The sequence below is a fragment of the Heterodontus francisci genome, chromosome 9 (assembly GCF_036365525.1).
Source record: "Heterodontus francisci isolate sHetFra1 chromosome 9, sHetFra1.hap1, whole genome shotgun sequence".
Lineage (NCBI taxonomy): Eukaryota > Metazoa > Chordata > Chondrichthyes > Heterodontiformes > Heterodontidae > Heterodontus > Heterodontus francisci.
Window position 1 is genome coordinate 1,119,071 of NC_090379.1, and position 24,348 is coordinate 1,143,418.

The window sequence follows — 24,348 nt, forward strand, 5'->3', positions numbered from 1 at the left end:
GTGACTAATTTGATTTGCCCAATCTCTATGCAGATTAAAGTCACCTATAATTACAAATGTTCCTTTATCACATGCGCCTCTAATTTCCTGTTTAATGCCATTCCCAACATCACCACTACAGTTTGGGGGTCTATATACAACACCCACTAACGTTTTTTGCCCCTTAGTGTTTCTCAGCTCTACCCATACAGATTCCACATCGTCAGAGCTAATATCTTTCCTCACTATTGCGTTAATTTCCTCTTTAACCAGCAATGCAACTCCACCACCTTTTGCTTTCTGTCTGTCCTTCCTAAATACTGAATATCCCTGGATGTTCATTTCCCATCCCTGGTCACCTTGCAGCCATGTCTCCGTAATCCCGACTATATCATACCCGTTTACATCTATTTGCACGATTAATTCATTCACTTTATTGCGAATGCTCCGTGCATTAAGACACAAAGCCTTAAGGCTTCTCTTTTTAACATTACTTGTCCCCTTCCCACTATTTTTCACTGTGTCCCTGTTTGATTCTGGCCCTTGATTGCTCTGCCTATCACTTTTCTTATTCCCCTTACTGTCTTTTGTTCTTGTCTTTGATCCCCCCTCCTCTGACTCCTTGCAAAGGTTCCCATCCCCCTGCCATTTTAGTTTAAACCTTCCCCAACCACTCTCGCAAATACTCCCCCTAGGACATCAATCCCGGACCTGCCCAGGTGTAACCCGTCCAGTTTGTACTGGTCCCACCTCCCCCAGAACCGGTCCCAATGTCCCAGGAATCTAAAACCCTCCCCCTCGCACCATCTCTTCAGCCACATATTCATCCGATATATCCTGCTATTTCTACTCTGACTAGTACGTGGCACTGGTAGTAATCCTGAAATCACTACCTTTGAGGTCCTATTTTTCAACTTACTTCCTAACTCCCTATATTCTACTTTAAGGACCTTATCCTTTTTTTTAGCTCCGTCGTTTGAACCAATGTGCACCACGAACACTGACTGTTCACCCTCCCCCTTCAGAATGTCCTGTAACAGCTCTGAGACATCCTTGACCCTAGCACCAGGGAGGCAACATACCATCCTGGAGTCTCGTTTGCGGCCACAGAAACGCCTGTCTATTCCCCTTACAATGGAATCCCCTATAACTATTGCATTCCCACACTTTTTACTCCTCCGTTGTGCAGCAGAGCCAACCGTGGTGCAACGAATTGGGCTGTTGCTGCTTTCCCCTGAGAGGCCATTCCCCCCAATAGTATCCAAAGCAGTTTATCTGTTTTACAGGGGAATAGCCACAGGAGATTCCTGCACTGCCTGCCTAGTCCTCTTGCTCTGCCTGGTGGTCACCCATTCCCCTCCTGCCTGTGGAGTTTGAGCCTGCGGTGTGACCACCTCTCTATACATGCTATCCACGATATTCTCCGCCTCCTGGATGCTCCACAGTGTCCCCAGCTGCCGCTCCAGTTCTGAAACCCGGGCTTCCAGGAGCTGCAGCTGGAGACACGTCCTGCACACATGCTGGTCCTGGGCACTGGAATTCGACATAGAGCACAACGGGCACACCACGGCTTTGAGCTCTCCTGCCGTGACTTAACCCTTTAAATTAAACCTTTTGGAAGATTTTAATATCAAATAATAACAATTACTCTAGGGCCCTTCTTCCCTGGTCCTCGTTATTACAGAACTCCCTACAAAATACTACTTATATATGAAAATAAACTGTAAACCTTTCTTACCTTAGTTACAAAGCCAGCTATTTAGAGCTATTCCCTAACAGCAGTGACTCACCAACCAATCACCTTGCAGCTTTCCTGTGATGTCACTGTTGGCTTTTTTTCTTCAAAACTCAGGTGCGCTGGAAGAGCTCCGACTGCTCTCCGCTCCTGAAGGTAAGTGAAGGCCCCGAACTAACTTGCTGGGGTTTTTCGAGGAGGTAACAGAGAGGGTTGATGAGGGCAATGTTGTTGATGTGTACATGGACTTTCAAAAGGAATTTGATACAGTGCCACACAACAGACTTGTGAGCAAACTTGTAGCTCATGGAATAAAAGGGATGGTAGCAACATGGATATGGAATTGGCTGAGTGACAGGAAACAGAGTAGTGGTTAATGGATGTTTTTCAGGCTGCAGGAAGGTTTGCAGTGGAGTTCCCCAGGGATCAGTGTTGGGACCCTTGCTTTTCCTGATATATATTAATGACCTAGACCTCGGTGTACAGGACATAATTTCAAAGTTTGCGGATGATACGAAACTTGGAAGCATTGTGAACTGTGAGGAGGATAGTGTAGAACTTCAAAAGGACATAGACAAGTTGGTGGAATGGGCAGACAGGTGGCAGATGAAGTTCAATGCAGAGAAATGTGAAGTGATTCATTTTGGTAGGAAGAACATGAAGAGACAATACAGAATAAAGGGTAGAATTCTAAAGGGGGTGCAGGAGCAGAGGGACCTGGGTGTATATGTGCAGAAGTCATTGAAGGTGGCAGGACAGGTTGAGAGAGCAGTTAATAAAGCATACAGTATCCTGGGCTTTATTAATAGGGGAATAGAGTACAAGAGCAAGGAAGTTATGTTGAACTTGTATAAGACATTAGTTCGGCCTCAGCTGGAGTATTGCATCCAGTTCTGGGCACCACATTTTAGGAAAGATGTGAGGGCACTGGAGAGAGTACAGAAAAGATTCACAAGAATGTTTCCAGCGAGGAGGGATTTCAGTTATGAAGATAGATTGGAGAAGTTAGGACTGTTTTCATTGGAGAAGAGAAGGCTGAGAGGTGATTTGATAGAGGTATTCAAAATCATGAAGGGTCTGGACAGAGTAGACAGAGAGAAACTGTTCCCACTCGTGAAAGGATCGAGAACGAGAGGGCAGAGATTTAAAGTAAGTTGATTGGTTGCCTCCACAGTACAGGGGAAGAAGCTGATTGGCAAGTTATTCCACTTATTACACTAGCAATAATTAGTTTGTAAAGCTAAGTAATGGCAGGGCAGCTCAGCCAAGTGGATTGTGCCTCCTGTGGAATGTGGGAAGTTGTGGACGGACCATGTGTCCTTGACAAACACATCTGCAGGACATGTCAGCGGCTGCAGAAGCTTGAGCTCCAGGTTTCGGAACTCGAGCGGCAGCTGGAGTCACTGTGGCGCATCCGCGAGGCAGAGAACTACCTGGATAGCACGTTTCATGAGATAGTCACTCCAGAGCTGAAGAGAGCATCGGCAGAGAGGGACTGGGTGGCTGCCAGACAGACAAGAAGGTCAAGGCAGGTAGTGCAGGAGTCACCAAAGGGCATCCCACTTTCTAACTGGTATTCAGTTCTGAGTACCGATGGGAGAGAGGGTTCCTCTGGAGAGTGCAGTGAAAGTCATGACCAGAGAGCCATGGGTGGCTCAGCTGTGCAGGGAGGGAGGAGAAAGGACAAGAGAGCAATAGTGATAGGGGATTCTATTGTTAGGGGAACAGATAGGCGTTTCTGTGGTCGCAGATGTGATTCCAGGATGGCATGTTGCCTCCCTGATGCAAGGTTTATGAATATCACCGAGCGGCTACAGAGCATTCTAGTGGGCGAGGGTGCACAGCCAGAGGTCGTGGTCCACATTGGTACCAACGATATAGGAAGAAAGAGGGATGAGGTCCTGCAGGCTGAGTTTAGGGAGTTAGGAACGAGATTAGCAAGCAGGACCTCAAAGGTAGTAATCTCTGGATTACTCCCAAGGCCACCTGCTAGTGAGTATAGAAATAGGAGAATACACCAGATGAATGTGTGGCTGGAGAGATGGTGCAGGAGGGAGGGCTTCAGATTTCTGGGGCATTGGGACCGGTTCTGGGGAAGTTGGGACCTGTACAAGTTGAACAGTCTACACCTGAACAGGACTGGGACAAATATCCTTGCAGGAAGGTTTGCTAGTGCTGTTGGGATGGTTTAAACTAGATTGGCAGGGGGATGGGAACCTGAACACAGTCTTAGATAGGACAATTTCAGGGCAGGGAACAAGAGAACATTAGCGAGTGATTCTGAAAGACAGAAGAAGCAAAGGTTAAAAAGTGTGCAGCACAGGAATTTGGCAGTGTTAAAGGGTATTTATTTAAACGCAAGGAATATAGTAAATAAAGCCGATGAGCTGAGGGCACAGATAGACACATGGCAATAAAGTTGTTATAATAGAAACTTGGCTTAAAGTGGGGCAAGAATGGCAGCTCAACATCCCTGGATATAGAGTTTTCAGGCGGGACAGAGAGGGAGATAAAAAAGGAGGGGGTGTAGCATTATTAGTTAAGGAATCAATAACAGCTTTGAGCAGGGATGTTATGCTAAATGAATCATCAAACGAGGCCATATGGGTGGAGCTCAGAAATAAAAAAGGGGCATCACACTACCAGGGATGTACTACAGACCCCCAAATAGTGAGAGTAAGACAGAAGAACAAATATGTAGGCAAATTTCTGACTGCAAAAACTATCGGGCAATAATAGTTGGGGATTTCAACTACCCCAATATCAACTGGGATACAAACAGTGTGAAGGGCACAGAGGGAACAAAATTCTTGAACTGCATTCAAGAGAACTTTTTTAGTCAGCATGTGACAAGCCCAACGAGAGGGGGCGCAATTCTAGATTTAATCTTCGGAAATGAAGCTGGGCAAGTGGATGAAGTAGCAGTGGGTGACCATTTTGAAGATAGTGACCATAATTTTAGCAAAATCATGGAAAAAGACAAAGATAAAACAGGAATAAAGGTTCTAAATTGGGGGAGGCAAATTTTATGAAACTGAGAGGTGACCTGGTGAAAGTGGACTGGGGACAGCTATTTGAAAGAAAATCAGTGGCAAACCAGTGGGAGACATTCAAAAGCGAGATTCTACAGGCACAGTGTAGGCATGTCCCCACAAAAATAAAGGGTGGTACTACCAAATCTAGAGCCCCCTGTTATCTAGAAGCTTACAGGACAAGTTAAAGCAGAAAATGAAAGCTTATGACAATCACAAAAATCTTAATACTTTAGGAAGCCTAGAGGAGTATAGATAGTTCAGGAGTGAAGTAAAAAGGAAATCAGAAAAGCAGAGAGGACGTGAAAAATTATTGGCAGGTAAAATCAAGGAAAACCCAAAGATGTTTTATCAGTACATTAAGAGCAAGAGGATAACTAAGGAAAAGGTAGGGCCTATCAGAGATGTACAAGGGAACTTATGCATGGATGCAGATGATGTGGGCAGGGTTCTTAATGAGCTTTTTGTCTCTGCCTTCACAAAGGAGAGGGTTGATGCAGACATTGTAGTAAAAGAGGAGGAGGAGTGTGAAATATTAGATACGATAAGCATAATGAGAGAGGAAGTACGAGAGGGTCTGGCATCCTTGAAAGTGGATAAATCACCAGGGCCTGATGGATTGTATCCCAGGCTGTTAAAGGAAGCCAGGGAGGAAATAGCGGATGCGCTGAGGATCATCTTCAAAGCCTCACTAGATACGGGCGAGGTGTCAGACGATTGGAGGTCTGCGAACATTGTACCATTGTTTAAAAAGGGTGCGAGGGATAGGCCAAATAATTATAGGCTGGTCAGTCCGACCGCAGTGGTGGGTAAATTGTTAGAATCAATTCTGAGCGACAGGATTAATCGCTACTCAGAAAGGCATGGATTAATCAGGGACAGTCAGCATGGATTTGTTCGGGGAAGGTCATGTCTTACTAACTTAATTGAGTTTTTTGAGGAAGTCACAAGGAGGATTGATGAGGGTAGTGCAGTGGATGAGGCAGAAACCCTCAATTCTTTCAAAAGGTACCTGGACATTATTGCTAATGTAACCCCACTATTTAAAAAGGGAGGTAGAGAGAAAGCAGGGAATTATAGACCAGTCAGCCTGGGGAAAATTCTAGAGTCCATTATCAAAGATTTTATAGCACAGCACTTGGAGAATCGGACAGAGTCAGCATGGATTTACAAAAGGGAAATTATGCTTGACAAATCTAATAGAGTTCTTCGAGGATGTAACTAGTAGAATTGATGAGGGAGAGCCAGTGGATGTGGTTTATTTGGACTTTCAGAAGGCTTTCGACAAAGTCCCACATAAGAGATTCGCATGTAAAATTAAAGTGCATGGGATTGGGGGTAGTGTATTGCGATGGATAGAAAATTGGTTGGCAGACAGAAAACAAAGAGTAGGGATAAATGGGTCTTTTTGTGGGGTACCGCAGTGACTAGTGGAGTACCGCAAGGATCGGTGCTAGGACCCCAGCATCTTCACAATATACATTAATGATTTAGATGAGGGAACTAAATGTAATATCTCCAAATTTGCAGATGACACAAAACTGGGTGGGAGGGTGAGTTGTGAGGAGGATGCAGAGAAGCTTCAGGGTGATTTGGACAAGTTGAGTGAGTGGGCTAATGCATGGCAGATGCAGTATAATGTGGATAAATGTGAGGTTATCCACTTTGGTAGCAAAAACAGGGAGGCAGATTATTATCTGAACGGCTATAAACTGAGAGAGGGGAACATGCAGCGAGACCTGGGTGTTCTCGTACACCAGTCGCTGAAGGTAAGCATGCAGGTGCAACAGGCAGTAAAAAAGGCAAATGGTATGTTGGCCTTCATAGCGAGAGGATTCGAGTACAGAAGTAGGGATGTCTTGCTGCAATTATACAGGGCCTTGGTGAGGCCACACCTGGAATATTGTGTGCAGTTTTGGTCTCCTTATCTGAGGAAGGATGTTCTTGCTATAGAGGGAGTGCAGCGAAGGTTTACCAGACTGATTCCTGGGATGGTGGGACTGTCCTATGAGGAGAGATTGAGTCAGTTAGGATTATATTCGCTGGAGTTCAGAAGACTGAGGGGAATCTCATAGAAACCTGTAAAATTCTAACAGGACTTGACAGGGTAGATGCAGGAAGGATGTTCCCGATGGTGGGGGAGACCAGAACCAGGGGTCATAGTCTAAGGATACGGGGTAAACCTTTCAGGACTGAGATGAGGAAAAATTTCTTCACCCAGAGAGTGGTGAGCCTGTGGAATTCGCTACCACAGAAAGCAGTTGAGGCCAAAACATTGTATGTTTTCAAGAAGGAGTTAGATATAGCTCTTGGGTCTAAAGGGATCAAAGGGTATGGGGCGAAAGCGGGAGCAGGTTACTGAGTTGGATGATCAGCCATGATCATAATGAATGGCGGAGCAGGCTCAAAGGGCCGAATGGCCTACTCCTGCTCCTATTTTCTATGTTTCTATGACATGCACCTGAAGTGCTGTAACCTGCAAGGCTATAGACCAGGTGCTGGAAGGTGGGATTAGATTGGGCGGCTAGTTTGTTCGGCTGGCACGGACACGACGGGATGAATAGCCCCCTTCTGTGCCGTAATATTTCTATGGTTCTAAAATATTTGGTAAGACAGGATTACAATGCATGTGTGTAAACACAGAAAGTGTGGTGAGTAAGATTGGTGAGCTACAAGCACAAATAGCAGTATGAGAATATGGTGTAGTGGCAATAATGGAAATGTGGCTTAAAAATGGCAACGACTGGACACTTACTATACAAGGAAATAAAGTGTTCAGGAAAGATAAAGAAGGAAAACAGGGATGTGGGGTGGCAGTTCTGATTAGGGAAGGCATTGCTGTGCTGGAAAGGGAGGACATCCTTGAAGGGGCAAGGACAGAATCCACTTCATTAGAGTTGGAGAGCAAAAAGAATATGATCACATTATTAGGGATATTCTATAGGCCTCCAGATAGTGAGAGAGAGATAGAGGAACAAATCTGCAGGGAAATAACAGAGATGTGCAAGAACTATAGAGTGATGATTTGGGGGACTTTAATAACCCAAATATCGATTGGGATAATTCTAGAGTAAAGGTTAAGGAAGGGGAAGAATTTCTGAAATGTGTTCAGAACTTCCTTGATCAGTATGTTCTCAATCCAACTAGAAGAACGGCATTGCTGGATCTTCTGCTGGGAAATGAAGTATGCCAAATGGATCAAGTGTCTGTGGGGAAGCACTTGGGTAAGAGTGATCATCATATCATAAGGTTTAGAATAGTTATGCAGAAAACCAAGGAACGAAATAAGGTGCAATGTCTAGATTGGAAGGGGGCTAATTTTAATGCTATGAGAAGAGATCTAGCCAGGGTCAAATAGAACCAAAGATTGACAGGAAGAGCTGTATCAGAACAATACGGGGTTAATTTTATCTTAAATCTAATCAGTCTTTTATTTAGCAGATTAACTTAACAGTTGCTGTTAGGGTTGGAGAAGGCGAGTTTTAGACCAGCTTTAAACAGGGTTCACTCAGGCTCTGCTTGCAGCTGCATCTTAATTAGAGAATTGGCTTAAACCAGTTTTCAGGGGGCTAGAGTCAGTCAGTATAAAAGTGAGCCATCTTACAGTGCTGACTGTGTTTGCACTCGAGTGCTGATTTGGGTTGCATTAGAGTGCTACAGTGGAAGTTTGGTAACTGAGGAAGTTCGGTAAGGAGGGAGCGAGGAGCTCCTTTCATTTCCTACCTGTCCTCAGAGTGAGGGGAGTCGAGAGCTTCCAAAGAGCACAGCTGACTGGGAGAAGACTCGGAGGGTGGAGTTCCGGACCGGTAAGTATAAAGAACTTACCTCTGGTAAAAAAGTTGAAAGTAACGTCACAGGAAAACTGTGACCTGATTGGCTGGGAGGGAGTATTTTTTTACTGAATTTGAAAATAAAACATTGATAAAAATTGATTAAAACCCTGATTAACTAATTAATAAGTAGAGTAACTAAACCAGAGGGAGGAGATTACTGTATTTAGTTAGCATTTAATATTTATAGTAGGAATCTAGCACTAGGGACTATATAGTTAATTATAACAATTTAGTAACGATTTAATAAGTATTTATTTATTTTAAATTAATAAACTAATTAGTGCTAGAAATGTCAGTTAGAGGGGGGAAGTGCTTCACCTGTGAGATGTGGGAGGTCCGTGACGCATCCAGCGTTCCGGACAACTACATCTGCAGGAAGTGTACCCAGTTGCAGCTCCTCACAGACCGCATGGATCAGTTGGAGCGGCAACTGGATGCACTTAGGAGCATGCAGGTGGCAGAAAGTGTCATAGACAGGAGTTTTAGAGAAGTGGTTACACCCAAGGTGCAGGCAGATAGATGGGTGACTGCTAGAAGGGGCAGGCAGTCAGTGCAGGAATCCCCTATGGCTATCCCCCTCTCTAACAAGTATACCGTTTTGGATACTGTTGTGGGGGATGGCCTATCAGGGGAAAACAGCAGCCAGAGCAGTGGCACCACGGCTGGCACTGTTGTTCAGCAGGGAGGGACAAAGCGCAGAAGAGCAATAGTTGTAGGGGACTCTATAGTCAGGGGCACAGATAGGCGCATCTGTGGACGTGAAAGAGTCTCCAGGATGGTATGTTGCCTCCTTGGTGCCAGGGTCAAGGACGTCTCTGAACGGACAGGGGGCATTCTAAAGGGGGAGGGTGAACAGCCGGAGGTTGTGGTACACATCGGTACCAACGACATAGGCAGGAAGAGTGATGAGGTCCGACAGCGGGAGTTTAGGGAGCTAGGTAGAAAGTTAAAAGACAGGACCTCCAGGGTTGTAATCTCGGGATTACTCCCTGTGCCACGTGCCAGTGAGGCTAGAAATAGGAAGATAGTGCAGCTAAACACGTGGCTGAACAGCTGGTGTAGAAGGGAGGGTTTCAGATATCTGGACCATTGGGATCTCTTCAGGGACAGATGGGACCTGTACAAGAAGGACGGGTTGCATCTAAACTGGAGAGGCACAAATATCCTGGCTGCGAGGTTTGCTAGCGTCACTCGGGAGGGTTTAAACTAGTGTGGCAGGGGGGTGGGAACCAGAGCAGTAGGACAGCAAGTGAAATAAATGAGGGGGAACTGGTAAATAAGGCCAGTAAGACTAAGAGGAAGAGCAGGCAGGGAGATGTTGCTGAGCACAGTGGGACTGGTGGTCTGAAGTACATTTGCTTCAATGCGAGAAGTATAACAGGTAAGGCAGATGAACTTAGAGCTTGGATTAGTACTTGGAACTATGATGTTGTTGCTATTACAGAGACTTGGTTGAGGGAAGGACAGGATTGGCAGCTAAATGTTCCAGGATTTAGAAGCCTCAGGCGGGATAGAGGGGGATGTAAAAGGGGTGGAGGAGTTGCATTACTGGTTAAGGAGAATATCACAGCTGTACTGCGGGAGGACACCTTGGAGGGGTTGTGCAGTGAGGCAATATGGGTGGAGCTCAGGAATAGGAAGGGTGCAGTCACGATGTTGGGGGTTTTCTACAGGCCTCCCAACAGCCAGCGGGAGGTAGAGGAGCAGATATGTAGACAGATTTTGGAAAGATGTAAAGGTAAGAGGGTTGTAGTGGTGGGTGATTTTAACTTCCCCTATATTGACTGGGACTCACTTAGTGCTAGGGGCTTGGATGGGGCAGCATTTGTAAGGAGTATCCAGGAGGGCTTCTTGAAACAATATAAAGATAGTCCAACTAGGGATGGGGCCGTACTGGACCTGGTATTGGGGAATGAGCCCGGCCAGGTGGTCGAAGTTTCAGTGGGGGAGCATTTCGGGAACAGTGACCATAATTCCATAATTTTAAGGTACTTGTGGATAAGGATAAGAGTAGTCCTCGGGTGAAGGTGCTAAACTGGGGGAAGGCTAATTATAACAACATTAGGCAGGAACTGAAGAATTTAGATTGGGGGCGGCTGTTTGAGGGTAAATCAACATCTGACATGTGGGAGTCTTTCAAACGTCAGTTGATTAGAATCCAGGACCAGCATGTTCCTGTGAGGAAGAAGGATAAGTTTGGCAAGTTTCGGGAACCTTGGATAACGCGGGATATTGTGAGCCTAGTCAAAAAGAAAAAGGAAGCATTCGTAAGGGCTGGAAGGCTAGGAACAGACGAATCCCTTGAGGAATATAAAGACAGTAGGAAGGAACTTAAGCAAGGATTCAGGTGGGCTAAAAGGGGTTATGGGAAGTCATTGGCAAACAGGATTAAGGAAAATCCCAAGGCTTTTTATACGTATATAAAGAGCAAGAGGGTAACCAGGGAAAGGGTTGGCCCACTCAAGGACAGAGAAGGGAATCTATGTGTGGAGCCAGAGGAAATGGGCAAGGTACTAAATGAGTACTTTGCATCAGTATTCACCAAAGAGAAGGACTTGGTGGATGATGAGCCTAGGGAAGGGAATGTAGATAGTCTTAGTCATCTCATTATCAAAAAGGAGGAGGTGTTGGGTGTTTTGCAAAGCATTAAGGTAGATAAGTCCCCAGGGCCTGATGGGATCTACCCCAGAATACTGAGGGAGGCAAGGGAAGAAATTGCTGGGGCCTTGACAGAAATCTTTGCATCCTCATTGGCTACAGGTGAGGTCCCAGAGGACTGGAGAATAGCCAATGTTGTGCCTTTGTTTAAGAAGGGTGGCAAGGATAATCCAGGAAATTATAGGCCGGTGAGCCTTACGTCAGTGGTAGGGAAATTATTAGACAGGATTCTTCGGGACAGGATTTACTCCCAATTTGGAAACAAACAAACTGATTAGTGAGAGGCAGCATGGTTTTGTGAAGGGGAGGTCGTGTCTCACTAATTTGATTGAGTTTTTTGAGGAAGTGACAAAGATGATTGATGAAGGAAGAGCAGTGGATGTTATCTATATGGGCTTCAGTCAAGCCTTTGACAAGGTCCCTCATGGCAGACTGGTACAAAAGGTGAAGTCACACGGGATTAGAGGTGAGCTGGCAAGATGGATACAGAACTGGCTCTGTCATAGAAGACAGAGGGTAGCAGTGGAAGGGAGCTTTTCTGAATGGAGGGATGTGACTAGTGGTGTTCCACAGGGATCTGTGCTGGGACCTTTGCTGTTTGTAGTATATATAAATGATTTGGAGGAAAATGTAGCTGGTCTGATTGGTAAGTTTGCGGACGACACAAAGGTTGGTGGAGTTGCGGATGAGGATTGTTAGAGGATACAGCAGGATATAGATCGGTTGGAGTCTTGGGCGGAGAAATGGCAGATGGAGTTTAATCCGGACAAATGTGAGGTAATGCATTTTGGAAGGTCTAATGCAGGTGGGAAGTATACAGTAAATGGCAGTACCCTTAGGAGTATTGACAGGCAGAGAGATCTGGGCGTACAGGTCCACAGGTCACTGAAAGTGGCAACGCAGGTGGATAAGGTAGTCAAGAAGGCATACGGCATGCTTGCCTTCATCGGTCGGGGCACAGAGTATAAAAATTGGCAAGTCATGCTGCAGCTGTACAGAACTTTAGTTCGGCCACACTTAGAATATTGCGTGCAATTCTGGTCGCCACACTACCAGAAGGACATGGAGGCTTTGGAGAGGGTACAGAAGAGGTTTACCAGGATGTTGCCTGGTCTGGAGGGCATTAGCAATGAGGAGAGGTTGGATAAACTCGGATTGTTTTCACTGGAACGACGGAAGTGGAGGGGCGACATGATAGAGGTTTACAAAGTTATAAGCGGCATGGACAGAGTGGATAGTCAGAAGCTTTTTCCCAGGGTGGAAGAGTCAGTTACTAGGGGACATAGGTTTAAGGTGAGAGGGGCAAGGTTTAGAGGGGATGTGCGAGGCAAGTTCTTTACACAGAGGGTGGTGAGTGCCTGGAACTTGTTGCCGGGGGAGGTGGTGGAAGCAGGTACCATAGACACGTTTCAGAGGCATCTTGACAAATACATGAATAGGATGGGAATAGAGGGATACGGTCCCCGGAAGTGCAGAAGGTTTTAGTTTAGGCAGGCATCAAGATCGGCGCAGGCTTGGAGGGCCGAATGGCCTGTTCCTGTGCTGTACTGTTCTTTGTTCTAATGGGTTATCATTAAGGAAATTACGCTTCAGGAACATTCCAACAAGGGTGAAAGGTAGGGGAACCAATAACAGGGCTCCTTGGTTGATGAGGGACATAGCGATGATGAAAAAAGTGAGGGTGTATGATGCATGTCAGGTTTAGATTTTAGATTTAGAGATACAGCACTGAAACAGGCCCTTCGGCCCACCGAGTCTGTGCCGACCATCAGCACCCATTTATACTAATCCTATATTCCTACCACATCCCCACCTGTCCCTATATTTCCCTACCACCTACCTATACTAGGGGCAATTTATATTGGCCAATTTACCTAACAACCTGCAAGTCTTTAGCGGGAGTGGTGATAGCGGTAGGGCTTGTCATAATCTTCCAATCTTCCCTGCATACGAGGTGAACTCATCAAGTGAGAACCCGGCCTTATACAATAATTTGAGAGGGAGGTGAAGAGGAAAATAAGAGCAAAATACTGCGGATGCTGGAACTCTGAAATGAGAACAGAAAGTGCTGGAAATACTCAGCAGGTCTGGCAGCATCTGTGGTGAGAGAAACAGAGTTAACGTTTCAGATCTGCGACCCTTCATCAGTTCTGAGGAGGAAAATAAGACTGGTAAAGACAGAATATGAAAATAGAACTGCAATCAACATAAAAAGGAAACCAAAGATCTTCTACCGGCATGTAAATAGTAAGCAGGTAGTAAGAGGACAGAGAGGATAATATATGCTTCGAGACGCAGGGCGGCACAGTGGCGCAGTGGTTAGCACCGCAGCCTCACAGCTCCAGGGACCTGGGTTCGATTCTGGGTACTGCCTGTGCGGAGTTTGCAAGTTCTCCCTGTGTCTGCGTGGGTTTCCTCCGGGTGCTCCGGTTTCCTCCCACATGCCAAAGACTTGCAGGTTGATAGGTAAATTGGCTGTTATAAATTGCCCCTAGTATAGGTAGGTGGTAGGGAAATATATAGGGACAGGTGGGAATGTGGTAGGAATATGGGATTAGTGTAGGATTAGTATAAATGGGTGGTTGATGGTCGGCACAGACTCGGTGGGCCGAAGGGCCTGTTTCAGTGATGTATCTCTAAACTAAACACTTCACGAGTACTTTGTAATGGTGTTTACGAAGGAAATGGATACTGCCAAAATATCAGTAGAAGCGGAGAGAGTCGAGGCAATGGATAGGATAAAAACTGAGGGGGCGGGGGCAGGTACTAAAAAGGCTGTCTATTCTTAGGGTAGGTAAGTCACCAGGTCCGGATGGCTCGTATCCCAGGTTGCTAAAGGAAGCGGGAGTGGAGATAGCGGATGGGCTTGTCATAATCTTCCAATCTTCCCTGCATACGAGGGAGATGCCAGAGGATTGGAGAGTGGCAAATGTGACACCCTTATTCAAGAAAGGGTGTAAGGACAGTCCGAGCAACTACAAGCCAGTTAGTTTAACATCAGTGGTGGGTAAGGGTTTAGAAACTATAATCAGGGAAAATATCAACGGACACTTGGATAGGTTTGAGTTAATTAAGGAGAGTCAGCACGGATTTGTAAAAGGCAGATCATGCTTGACTAATTGAATTTTTTCATGAAGTAACAGAGAAGGTTGATGAAGGGAATGCGGTGGATGTTGTTTCCATGGATTTTAAGAAAGTGTTTGATAAGGTACCACATAAAAGGCTGGTTAATAAAATTGAAGCTCATGGAATAGGAGGATCAGTGTCCAATTGGATAAAAAATTGGCTCAAGGACAGAAAATAGCGAGTCGTAGTATGTTCGTATGTTTGCAAATGATTGTTTTTCAGACTGGAGGATGGTAGACAGTGCTGTTCCCCAAGGATCAGTGCTGAGACCATTGCTTTTTTTGATATATATAAATGACTTGGATCTTAGAATACAGAGTAGAATCTCAAAATCTGCTGACAACAGCAAACTTGGAGGAGTGGCAAACAGTGAGGATGCTACGAACTGTGACCGCGTGGGTTTTCGCCGGGTGCTCCGGTTTCCTCCCACAGCCAAAGACTTGCAGGTTGATAGGTAAATTGACCATTGTAAATTGCCCCTAGTGTAGGTAGGTGGTAGGGAAATTGTGGGGATATGGTAGGGAATATGGGATTAATGTAGGATTAGTATAAATGGGTGGTTGTTGGTCGGCGCAGACTCGGTGGGCCGAAGGGCCTGTTTCAGTGCTGTATCTCTCTTTGACTCTATGATAACCACCTGCAACAGGACATAGATAGGCTAGCAGAATGGGCAGAGAGGTGGCAGATGAAATTTAATACTGACAAGTGTGAAATGATGCGTTTTGGCAGAAGCAATAGAGAGAGGCAATATATGCTTAATGACACAGTTCTGCACGAACAGAGGGACCTGGGATACATGTGCATAGATCTTTGAAGATGGCAGGACATGTTGAGAGAGTGGTTGGTAAAGCAACTGGGATCTTAGAAAACATAGAAACATAGGAGCAGGAGTAGGCCATTCGGCCCTTCGAGCTTGCACCGTCATTCAATACGGTCATGGCTGATCATCCAAACTCAGTACCCTATTCCTGCTTTCTCCCTTGGGCTTCATAAATAGAGGTATTGAGTACAAAAGCAGGGAACTTATGCTGAACCTTTATAAAGCTCTGGTTAGCCCACAACGAGAGTAATTGCATCTAGTTCGGGTCTGAGGGAAGGCGGTGGCATAGTGGTATTGTCACTGGACCAGAGACACAAGTTTGAATCCCACCACGGCAGAAGTTGGAATTTGAATTCAGTTTATAAAAATCTGGAATTAAAAAGCTAGTCAAATGATGGCCATGAAACCGTTGTCGATTGTTTTAAAAACCCATCTGCTCACGAATGTCCTTTAGGGAAGGAAATCTGCCATCCTTACCTGGTCTGGCCTACATGTGACTCCAGACACACAGCAATGTGGCTGACTCTGAAATGGCCTAGCAAGCCACTCAGTTGTATCAAATCGCTACAAAGTCAATAAGGAATGAAACCGGACGGAACACCCGGCACCGACCGAGGCATTGGAAACGACAATGGCAAACTCAGGCCTGTTGACCCTGCAAAGTCCTCCTTACTAACATCTGGGGGCTTGTGCCAAAGTTGGGAGAGCTGTCCCACAGACTAGTCAAGCAACAGCCTGACATAGTCATACTCACGGAGTCATACCTTACAGACAATGTCCCAGACACTGTCATCACCATCCCCAGGTATGTCCTGGCCCACCGGCAGGACAGACCCAACAGAGGTGGTGGCACAGTGGTATACAGTCAGGAGAGAGTTGCCCTGGGAGTCCTCAATGTTGACTCCAGACCCCATGATGTCTCATGGCATCAAGTCAAACATGGGCAAGGAAACCTCCTGCTGATTACCACCTACTGTCCCACTCAGCTGATGTGTCAGTACTCCTCCATGTTGAACACCACTTGGAGGAAGCACTGAGGGTGGCAAAGGCACAGAATGTACTCTGGGTGAGGGACTTCAATGTCCATCACCAAGAGTGGCTCGGTAGCGCCACTACTGACTGAGCCCGAAAGGACATAGCTGTTAGACTGGGTCTGCGGCAGGTGGTGAGGGAACCAACAAGAGAGAAAAATATACTTGACCTCGTCCTCACCAATCTGCCTTCCGCAGATGCATCTGTCCATGACAGTATTGGTAGGAGTGACCACCGCACAGTCCTTGTGGAGACAAAGTCCTGTCTTCACATTGAGGATACCCTCCATCATGTGTGGCACTATCACCTTGCTAAATGGGATCGATTTCGAACAGATCTAGCAATGCAAAACTGGGCAGCCATGAGGCGCTGTGGACCATCAGCAGCAGCAGCAGAATTGTACTCAACTACAATCTGTAACCTCATGGCCTGGCATATCCCCCACTCTACCATTACCATCAAGCCAGGAGACCAACCCTGGTTCAATGAAGAGTGCAGGAGGGCATGCCAGGAGCAGCACCAGGCATACCTCAAAATGAGGTGTCAACCTGGTGAAGCTACAACACAGGACTATCTGCGTGCCAAACTGCATAAGCAGCATGCGATAGACAGAGCTAAGCGATCTCATAACCAACAGATCAGATCTAAGCTCTGCAGTCCTGCCACATCCAGCCTTGAATGGTGGTGGACAATTAAACAACTAATTGGAGGAGGTGGCTCCACAAATATCCTCATCCTTACTGATGAGGGAGCCCAGCACATAAGTGAGAAAGATAAGGCTGAAGCCTTTGCAACAATCTTCAGTTAGAAGTTCCAACTGGATGATCCATCTCGGCCTGCTCTTGAAGTCCCCAGCATCACAGATGCCAGTCTTCAGGCAATTCTAATCACTCTACGTGATATCAAGAAACGAATGAAGGCACTGGATATTGCAAAGGTTATGGGCCCTGACAACATTCCAGCAATAGTACTGAAGACCTGTGCTCCAGAACTTGCTGCACCCCTAGCCAAGCTGTTCCAGTACAGCTACAACACTGGCATCTACTCGGCAATGTGGAAAATTTCCCAGATATGTCCTGTACACAAAAAGCAGGACAAGTCCAACCTGACCAATTACCGCCTCATCAGCCTACTTTCAAACATTAGTAAAGTGATGGAAGGAGTCGTCGACAGTGCCATCGTGCGGCACTTGCTTAGCAATAACCTGCTCAGTGATGCTCAGTTTGGGTTCCGCCAGGGCCACTCAGCTCCTGACCTCATTACAGCCTTGGTTCAAACATGGACAAAATAGCTGAACTCAAGAGGTGAGGTGAGAGTGACTGCCCTTGACATCAAGGCAGCATTTGACCGAGTATGGCATCAAGGAGCCCAAGCAAAACTGGAGTCAATGGGAATCAGGGGGAAAACTCTCCACTGGTTGGAGTCATACCTAGTGCAAAGGAAGATGGTTGTGGTTGTTAGATGTAAATCATCTCAGTTCCAGGACATCACTGCAGGAGTTCCTCAGGGTAGTGTCCTAGGCCCAACCATCTTCAGCTGCTTCATCAATGACCTTCCTTCAATCATAAGGTCAGCAGTGGGAATGTTCGGTGATGATTGCACAATGTTCAGCACCATTCCTGACTCCTCAGATACTGAAGCAGTCCATGTAGAAATGCAGCAAGACCTGGACAATATCCAGGCTTGGGCTGATAAATGGCAAGTAACATTCATGCCACACAAGTGCCAGGCAATGCCCATCTCCAACAAGAGAGAATCTAACCATCTCCCCTTGACATTCAATGGCATTACCATCGCTGAATCCCCCACTATCAACATCCTGGGGGCTACCATTGACCAGAAACTGAACTGGAGTAGCCATATAAATACCGTGGCTACAAGAGCAGGTCAGAGGCTAGGAATCCTGCGGTGAGTAACTCACCTCCTGACTCCCCAAAGCCTGTCCACCATCTACAAGGCACAAGTCAGGAGTGTGATGGAATACTCTCCACTTGCCTGGATGGGTGCAGCTCCAACAACACTCAAGAAGCTCGACACCATCCAGGACAAAGCAGCCCGCTTGATTGGCACACCATCTACAAACATTCATTCCCTCCACCACCGACACACAGTGGCAGCAGTGTGTACCATCTACAAGATGCACTGCAGCAACGCACCAAGGTTCCTCAGACAGCAGCTTCCAAACCCGCGACCTCTATCACCTAGAAGGACAAGGGCAGCAGACGTATGGGAACACCGCCACCTGCAAGTTCCCCTCCAAGTCACACACCATCCTGACGTGGAACTATATCGCCGTTCCTTCACTGTCGCTGGGTCAAAATCCTGGAACTCCCTTCCTAACAACACTGTGGGTGTACCTACCTCACATGGACTGCAGCGGTTCAAGAAGGCAGCTCACCACCACCTTCTCAAGGGCAATTAGGGATGGGCAATAAATGCTGATCTAGCCAGCAACGCCCACCTCCCAGGAACGAATAAAAAAGAACACACTTCGGAAAGGATGTGAGTGTCCTTGAGAGGGTGCAGAGGAGATTTAGCAGAATAGTTCCAGGGATGGAGGATTTTAGTTACAAGGTTAGGTTGGAAAAGCTGGGTTTGTTCTTATTAGAACAAAGGAGATTGAAGGGAGATTTAATAGTAGCGTACAACATTATGACAGGCTTAGTTAAGTTAGACAAGGAAAAACTGTTGAACAACAATTAACAAATGGTACAAGGAGTAGTGGACACAGATTGAAGGTTTTGGGTAAGAGATGCAGGGGGAATAAGAGGAAGCACTTTTTTACACAGCAGGTGGTAATAGCTGCCCCACATGGTTGGTGGAATTGGAGACAATCATTGACTTCAAGAGGAAGATGAATGACCACCTGAGAGAAATAGACTTGCAGGGCTACAGGCATCGAGCCCAGGAGTAGAACTGACAGCATAGCTCCATTGAGAGCCAGAATGGACCCAATAGCCTCCTTCTGTGTCGCAAATGACCCTATGGCAGCAGGTACATGGGAACACCACCATCTGCAAGTTCCCTTCCAAGCCACACAGCATCCTGACTTGGAAATATATCACCGTTCCTGGGTCAAAATCCTGGAACTCCCTTCCTGACAGCACTGTGTGTGTAGCTATCCCACATGGACTGCAGCGGTTCAAGGCAATAGTTCTCCATCATCTCAAGGGCATTAAATGCCAGCCTTGCCAATGACGCGCACACATAAAAAACAGCACAGATGGTGCGGAGGTTCAATTCTGCTGCCTGGGATTTAGCACCAATAGTGGATCTATTAAGCACCCTCCCATTGTTGGTCACCTCATTACTGAATTCAGACCAGCCAAGAGCTGCTCACCATTTTGAATTGATTCCTACCAGATAATGTCGCTCAGTGCTGGGGAATATCTAACATCCCATCTGTAAGACTTGATGACAGTAGTGATACTGGACTGCTGCGGCTGATACCGGCAGCGACTGTGCTGGTAATGCTTCACAATCCTGAAAAACAAGAAAAACACAAGTACGGAGACCGATGAGCAAGAAGCAGGGATACTGCAGACCACCAAATATTGTGCTGTTGATGTGTGACATACCTCAGTGTCAACTATTGTTGAGAAATATAGGAACAGGAGTGGGTCATCAAATGCCTCGAGTCTGTTCCGCCATTCAGTCATAGTAAGGAAATTATTGTGAACCTTTATAAAAGACTGGTTAGGCATCAGCCAGAGTATTGTGTCCAGTTCTGGGCACCACATCACAGGAAGGATGTGAGAGCCTTGGAGATATTGCAGAGATTTACGAGACTGGCACCAGAGATGAGGGACTTCAATTATGTAGATAGATTGGAGAAGCTGGTGTTGTTCTCCTTAGAGCAGAGAGGGTTCAGTGGGTTTTGACAGAAGTGTTCAAAATCATCAATGGTTTTGTTAAAGTAAATAGAAAGAAACTGTTCCAACTGACAGGAGGGTTGGTAACCAGATGGCACAGATTTAAGGTAATTGGCAAAACAACCAGAGGGAAGACGAAAAAAAATTTTTTACATCAAGAGTTGTTATGATCGAGGATGTACTGCCTAAAGGGTGGTGAAAATAGCAACCCATTCCATTTACATAGTGCCATGAAGCTAGCAATGTCCCAAAGCACTGCACAGGACAGCTCCAAAGCAAAATTTAACACTGTGCCACATAATAGGACAGAATAACCAAAAGCTTAGTCAAAGAGTTAAGGTCCAAGAAACTTCAAAAAGGTGAAGAGTGAGGAAGTGAGCCTTGGGAGGGAATTCCAGAGCTTAGTACCCAGGCAGCTAAAGGCACGGCTGCCAACAGTGGTGCAATTAAAATCAGGGATGCTCTAGAGGCCAGAATTAGAGGAGCGCAGAGATCTCGGAGGGTTGTAGGGCCTGGAGGAGGTTACAGAGATAGGGAGGGTAGTGGGGCTGGAGGAGATTACAGAGATAGGGAGGGTTGTGGGGCCAGAGGAGATTACAGAGCTAGGGAGGGTTGTGGGGCTGCAGGAGATTACAGAGATAGGGAGGGTTGTGGGGCTGGAGGAGATTACAGAGATAGGGAGGGTTGTGGGGCTGCAGGAGATTACAGAGATAGGGAGGGTTGTGCGGCTGGAGGAGATTACAGAGATAGGGAGGGTTGTGGGGCTGGAGGAGATTACAGAGATAGGGAGGGTTGTAGGGGCTGGAGGAGGTTACAGAAATAGGGAGGATTGTATGGGCTGGAGGAGATTACAGAGATAGGGAGGGTTGTGGGGCCAGAGGAGATTACAGAGATAGGGAGGGTTGTGGGGCTGGAGGAGGTTACAGAGATAGGGAGGGTTGTAGGGGCTGGAGGAGATTACAGAGATAGGGTGGGTTGTGGGGCTGGAGGAAGTTACAGAAATAGGGAGGATTGTATGGGCTGGAGGAGATTACAGAGATAGGGAGGGTTGTGGGGCCAGAGGAGATTACAGAGATAGGGAGGGTTGTGGGGCTGGAGGAGGTTACAGAGATAGGGAGGGTTGTGGGGCCAGAGGAGATTACAGAGCTAGGGAGGGTTGTATGGGCTGGAGGAGATTACAGAGATAGGGTGGGTTGTGGGGCTGGAGGAGATTACAGAGATAGGGTGGGTTGTGGGGCCAGAGGAGATTACAGAGCTAGAGAGGGTTGTATGGGCTGGAGGAGATTACAGAGATAGGGTGGGTTGTGGGGCTGGAGGAGGTTACAGAGATAGGGAGGGTTGTATGGGCTGGAGGAGATGACCGAGATAGGGAGGGTTGTGGGGTTGGAGGAAATTACAGAGATAGGGAGGGTTGTAGGGGCTGGAGGAGGTTACAGAAATAGGGAGGATTGTATGGGCTGGTGGAGATTACAGAGATAGGGAGGGTTGTGGGGCTGGAGGAGATTACAGAGATAGGGAGGGTTGTGGGGCTGGAGGAGGTTACAGAGATAGGAAGGGTTGTGGGGCTGGAGGAGGTTACAGAGATAAGGAGGGGTGTAGGGGCTGGAGGAGGTTACAGAGATAGGGAGGAGTGTAGGGGCTGGAGGAGGTTACAGAGATAGGGAGGGTTGTACGGGCTGGAGGAGGTTACAGAGACAGGGAGGGTTGTATGGGCTGGAGGAGATTACAGAGACAGGGAGGGTTGTAGGGGCTGGAGGAGGTTAGAGATAGGGAGGGCTGTGGGGTAGAAGGAGGTTACAGAGATAGGGAGGGTTGTCGGGGCTGGAGGAGATTACAGAGATAGGGAGGGTTGTATGGGCTGGAGGAGGTTACAGAGATAGGGAGGGTTGTATGGGCTGGAGGAGGTTACAGAGATAGGGAGGGTAGTGGGGCTGGAGGAGATTACAGAGATAGGGAGGGTTGTGGGGCCAGAGGAGATTACAGAGCTAGGGAGGGTTGTGGGGCTGCAGGAGATTACAGAGATAGGGAGGGTTGTGGGGCTGGAGGAGATTACAGAGATAGGGAGGGTTGTGGGGCTGCAGGAGATTACAGAGATAGGGAGGGTTGTGCGGCTGGAGGAGATTACAGAGATAGGGAGGGTTGTGGGGCTGGAGGAGATTACAGAGATAGGGAGGGTTGTAGGGGCTGGAGGATATTACAGAGATAGGGAGGGTTGTGGGGCTGGAGGAGATTACAGAGATAGGGAGGGTTGTGGGGCCAGAGGAGATTACAGAGATAGGGAGGGTTGTGGGGCTGGAGGAGGTTACAGAGATAGGGAGGGTTGTAGGGGCTGGAGGAGATTACAGAGATAGGGTGGGTTGTGGGGCTGGAGGAAGTTACAGAAATAGGGAGGATTGTATGGGCTGGAGGAGATTACAGAGATAGGGAGGGTTGTGGGGCCAGAGGAGATTACAGAGATAGGGAGGGTTGTGGGGCTGGAGGAGGTTACAGAGATAGGGAGGGTTGTGGGGCCAGAGGAGATTACAGAGCTAGGGAGGGTTGTATGGGCTGGAGGAGATTACAGAGATAGGGTGGGTTGTGGGGCTGGAGGAGATTACAGAGCTAGAGAGGGTTGTATGGGCTGGAGGAGATTACAGAGATAGGGTGGGTTGTGGGGCTGGAGGAGGTTACAGAGATAGGGAGGGTTGTATGGGCTGGAGGAGATGACCGAGATAGGGAGGGTTGTGGGGTTGGAGGAAATTACAGAGATAGGGAGGGTTGTAGGGGCTGGAGGAGGTTACAGAAATAGGGAGGATTGTATGGGCTGGTGGAGATTACAGAGATAGGGAGGGTTGTGGGGCTGGAGGAGATTACAGAGATAGGGAGGGTTGTGGGGCTGGAGGAGGTTACAGAGATAGGGAGGGTTGTGGGGCTGGAGGAGGTTACAGAGATAAGGAGGGGTGTAGGGGCTGGAGGAGGTTACAGAGATAGGGAGGAGTGTAGGGGCTGGAGGAGGTTACAGAGATAGGGAGGGTTGTACGGGCTGGAGGAGGTTACAGAGACAGGGAGGGTTGTATGGGCTGGAGGAGATTACAGAGACAGGGAGGGCTGTATGGGCTGGAGGAGGTTAGAGATAGCGAGGGCTGTGGGGTAGAAGGAGGTTACAGAGATAGGGAGGGTTGTCGGGGCTGGAGGAGATTACAGAGATAGGGAGGGTTGTATGGGCTGGAGGAGGTTACAGAGATAGGGAGGGTTGTAGGGGCTGAAGGAGATTTCAGAGATAGGGAGGGTTGTAGGGGCTGGAGGAGGTTACAGAGATAGGGAGGGTTGTATGGGCTGGAGGAGGTTACAGAGATAGGGAGGGTTGTAGGGGCTGAAGGAGATTTCAGAGATAGGGAGGGTTGTAGGGGCTGGAGGAGGTTACAGAGATAGGGAGGGTTGTAGGGGCTGGAGGAGATTTCAGAGATCGAGAGGGTTGTAGGGGCTGGAGGAGGTTACAGAGATAGGGAGGGTTGTATGGGCTGGAGGAGGTTACAGAGATAGGGAGGGTTGTAGGGGCTGAAGGAGATTTCAGAGATAGGGAGGGTTGTAGGGGCTGGAGGAGGTTACAGAGATAGGGAGGGTTGTAGGGGCTGGAGGAGATTTCAGAGATCGAGAGGGTTGTAGGGGCTGGAGGAGGTTACATAGATAGGGAGGGTTGTAGGGGCTGGAGGAGATTACAGAGACAGGGAGGGTTGTATGGGCTGGAGGAGGTTAAAGAGATAGGGAGGATTGTAGGGGCTGGAGGAGATTACAGAGACAGGGAGGGTTGTATGGGCTGGAGGAGGTTAAAGAGATAGGGAGGGTTGTAGGGGCTGGAGGAGATTACAGAGACAGGGAGGGGCGAGACTAGGAAGGGATTTGAAAACAAGGATAAGGATTTTAAAATGGAGGCGTTGCTTGACATGGGAATCAATGAGCAGAGGGGTGATGGATGTTAGGAGTCTTGGATGACCTAGGGGACATGTTGGGGGGGTGGGGTAGGGCAAAAGTCGGGGCTGGGGTAGTGTCGGAGTTGGGGAGGAGTGTCGGGGTGGGGGGGGGTGGGGAGTATCGCGGGGGGAGTGTCCGGGGGGGGAGTGACAGGGGGGGAGTTTCGGGGGAGAATGTCAGGGGAGAGTGTCGCGGTGAGAGTGTCGGGGGGGGGGAGTGTCGGGGGGAGAGTGTCGGGGGATAGTGTCGCGGGGAGAGTTTCGGGGGGGGAGTGTTGGGGGGGAGTGTCGGGGGGGGAGTGTCGGGGGGG

The 24,348-nt window shown here is 47.7% G+C and overlaps 1 protein-coding gene across 1 annotated transcript in view; it reads right to left on the reverse strand.

Annotated features, from left to right (window-relative positions):
- tmem63c (transmembrane protein 63C) overlaps window positions 1–24,348 on the reverse strand; it is a 191,600-nt gene that overhangs the window by 125,464 nt on the left and 41,788 nt on the right. The window contains exon 11 of the mRNA XM_068038420.1: window positions 19,576–19,698. Coding sequence (XP_067894521.1) covers window positions 19,576–19,698 — 123 coding nt within the window. The remainder of the gene's footprint in view (window positions 1–19,575; window positions 19,699–24,348) is intronic.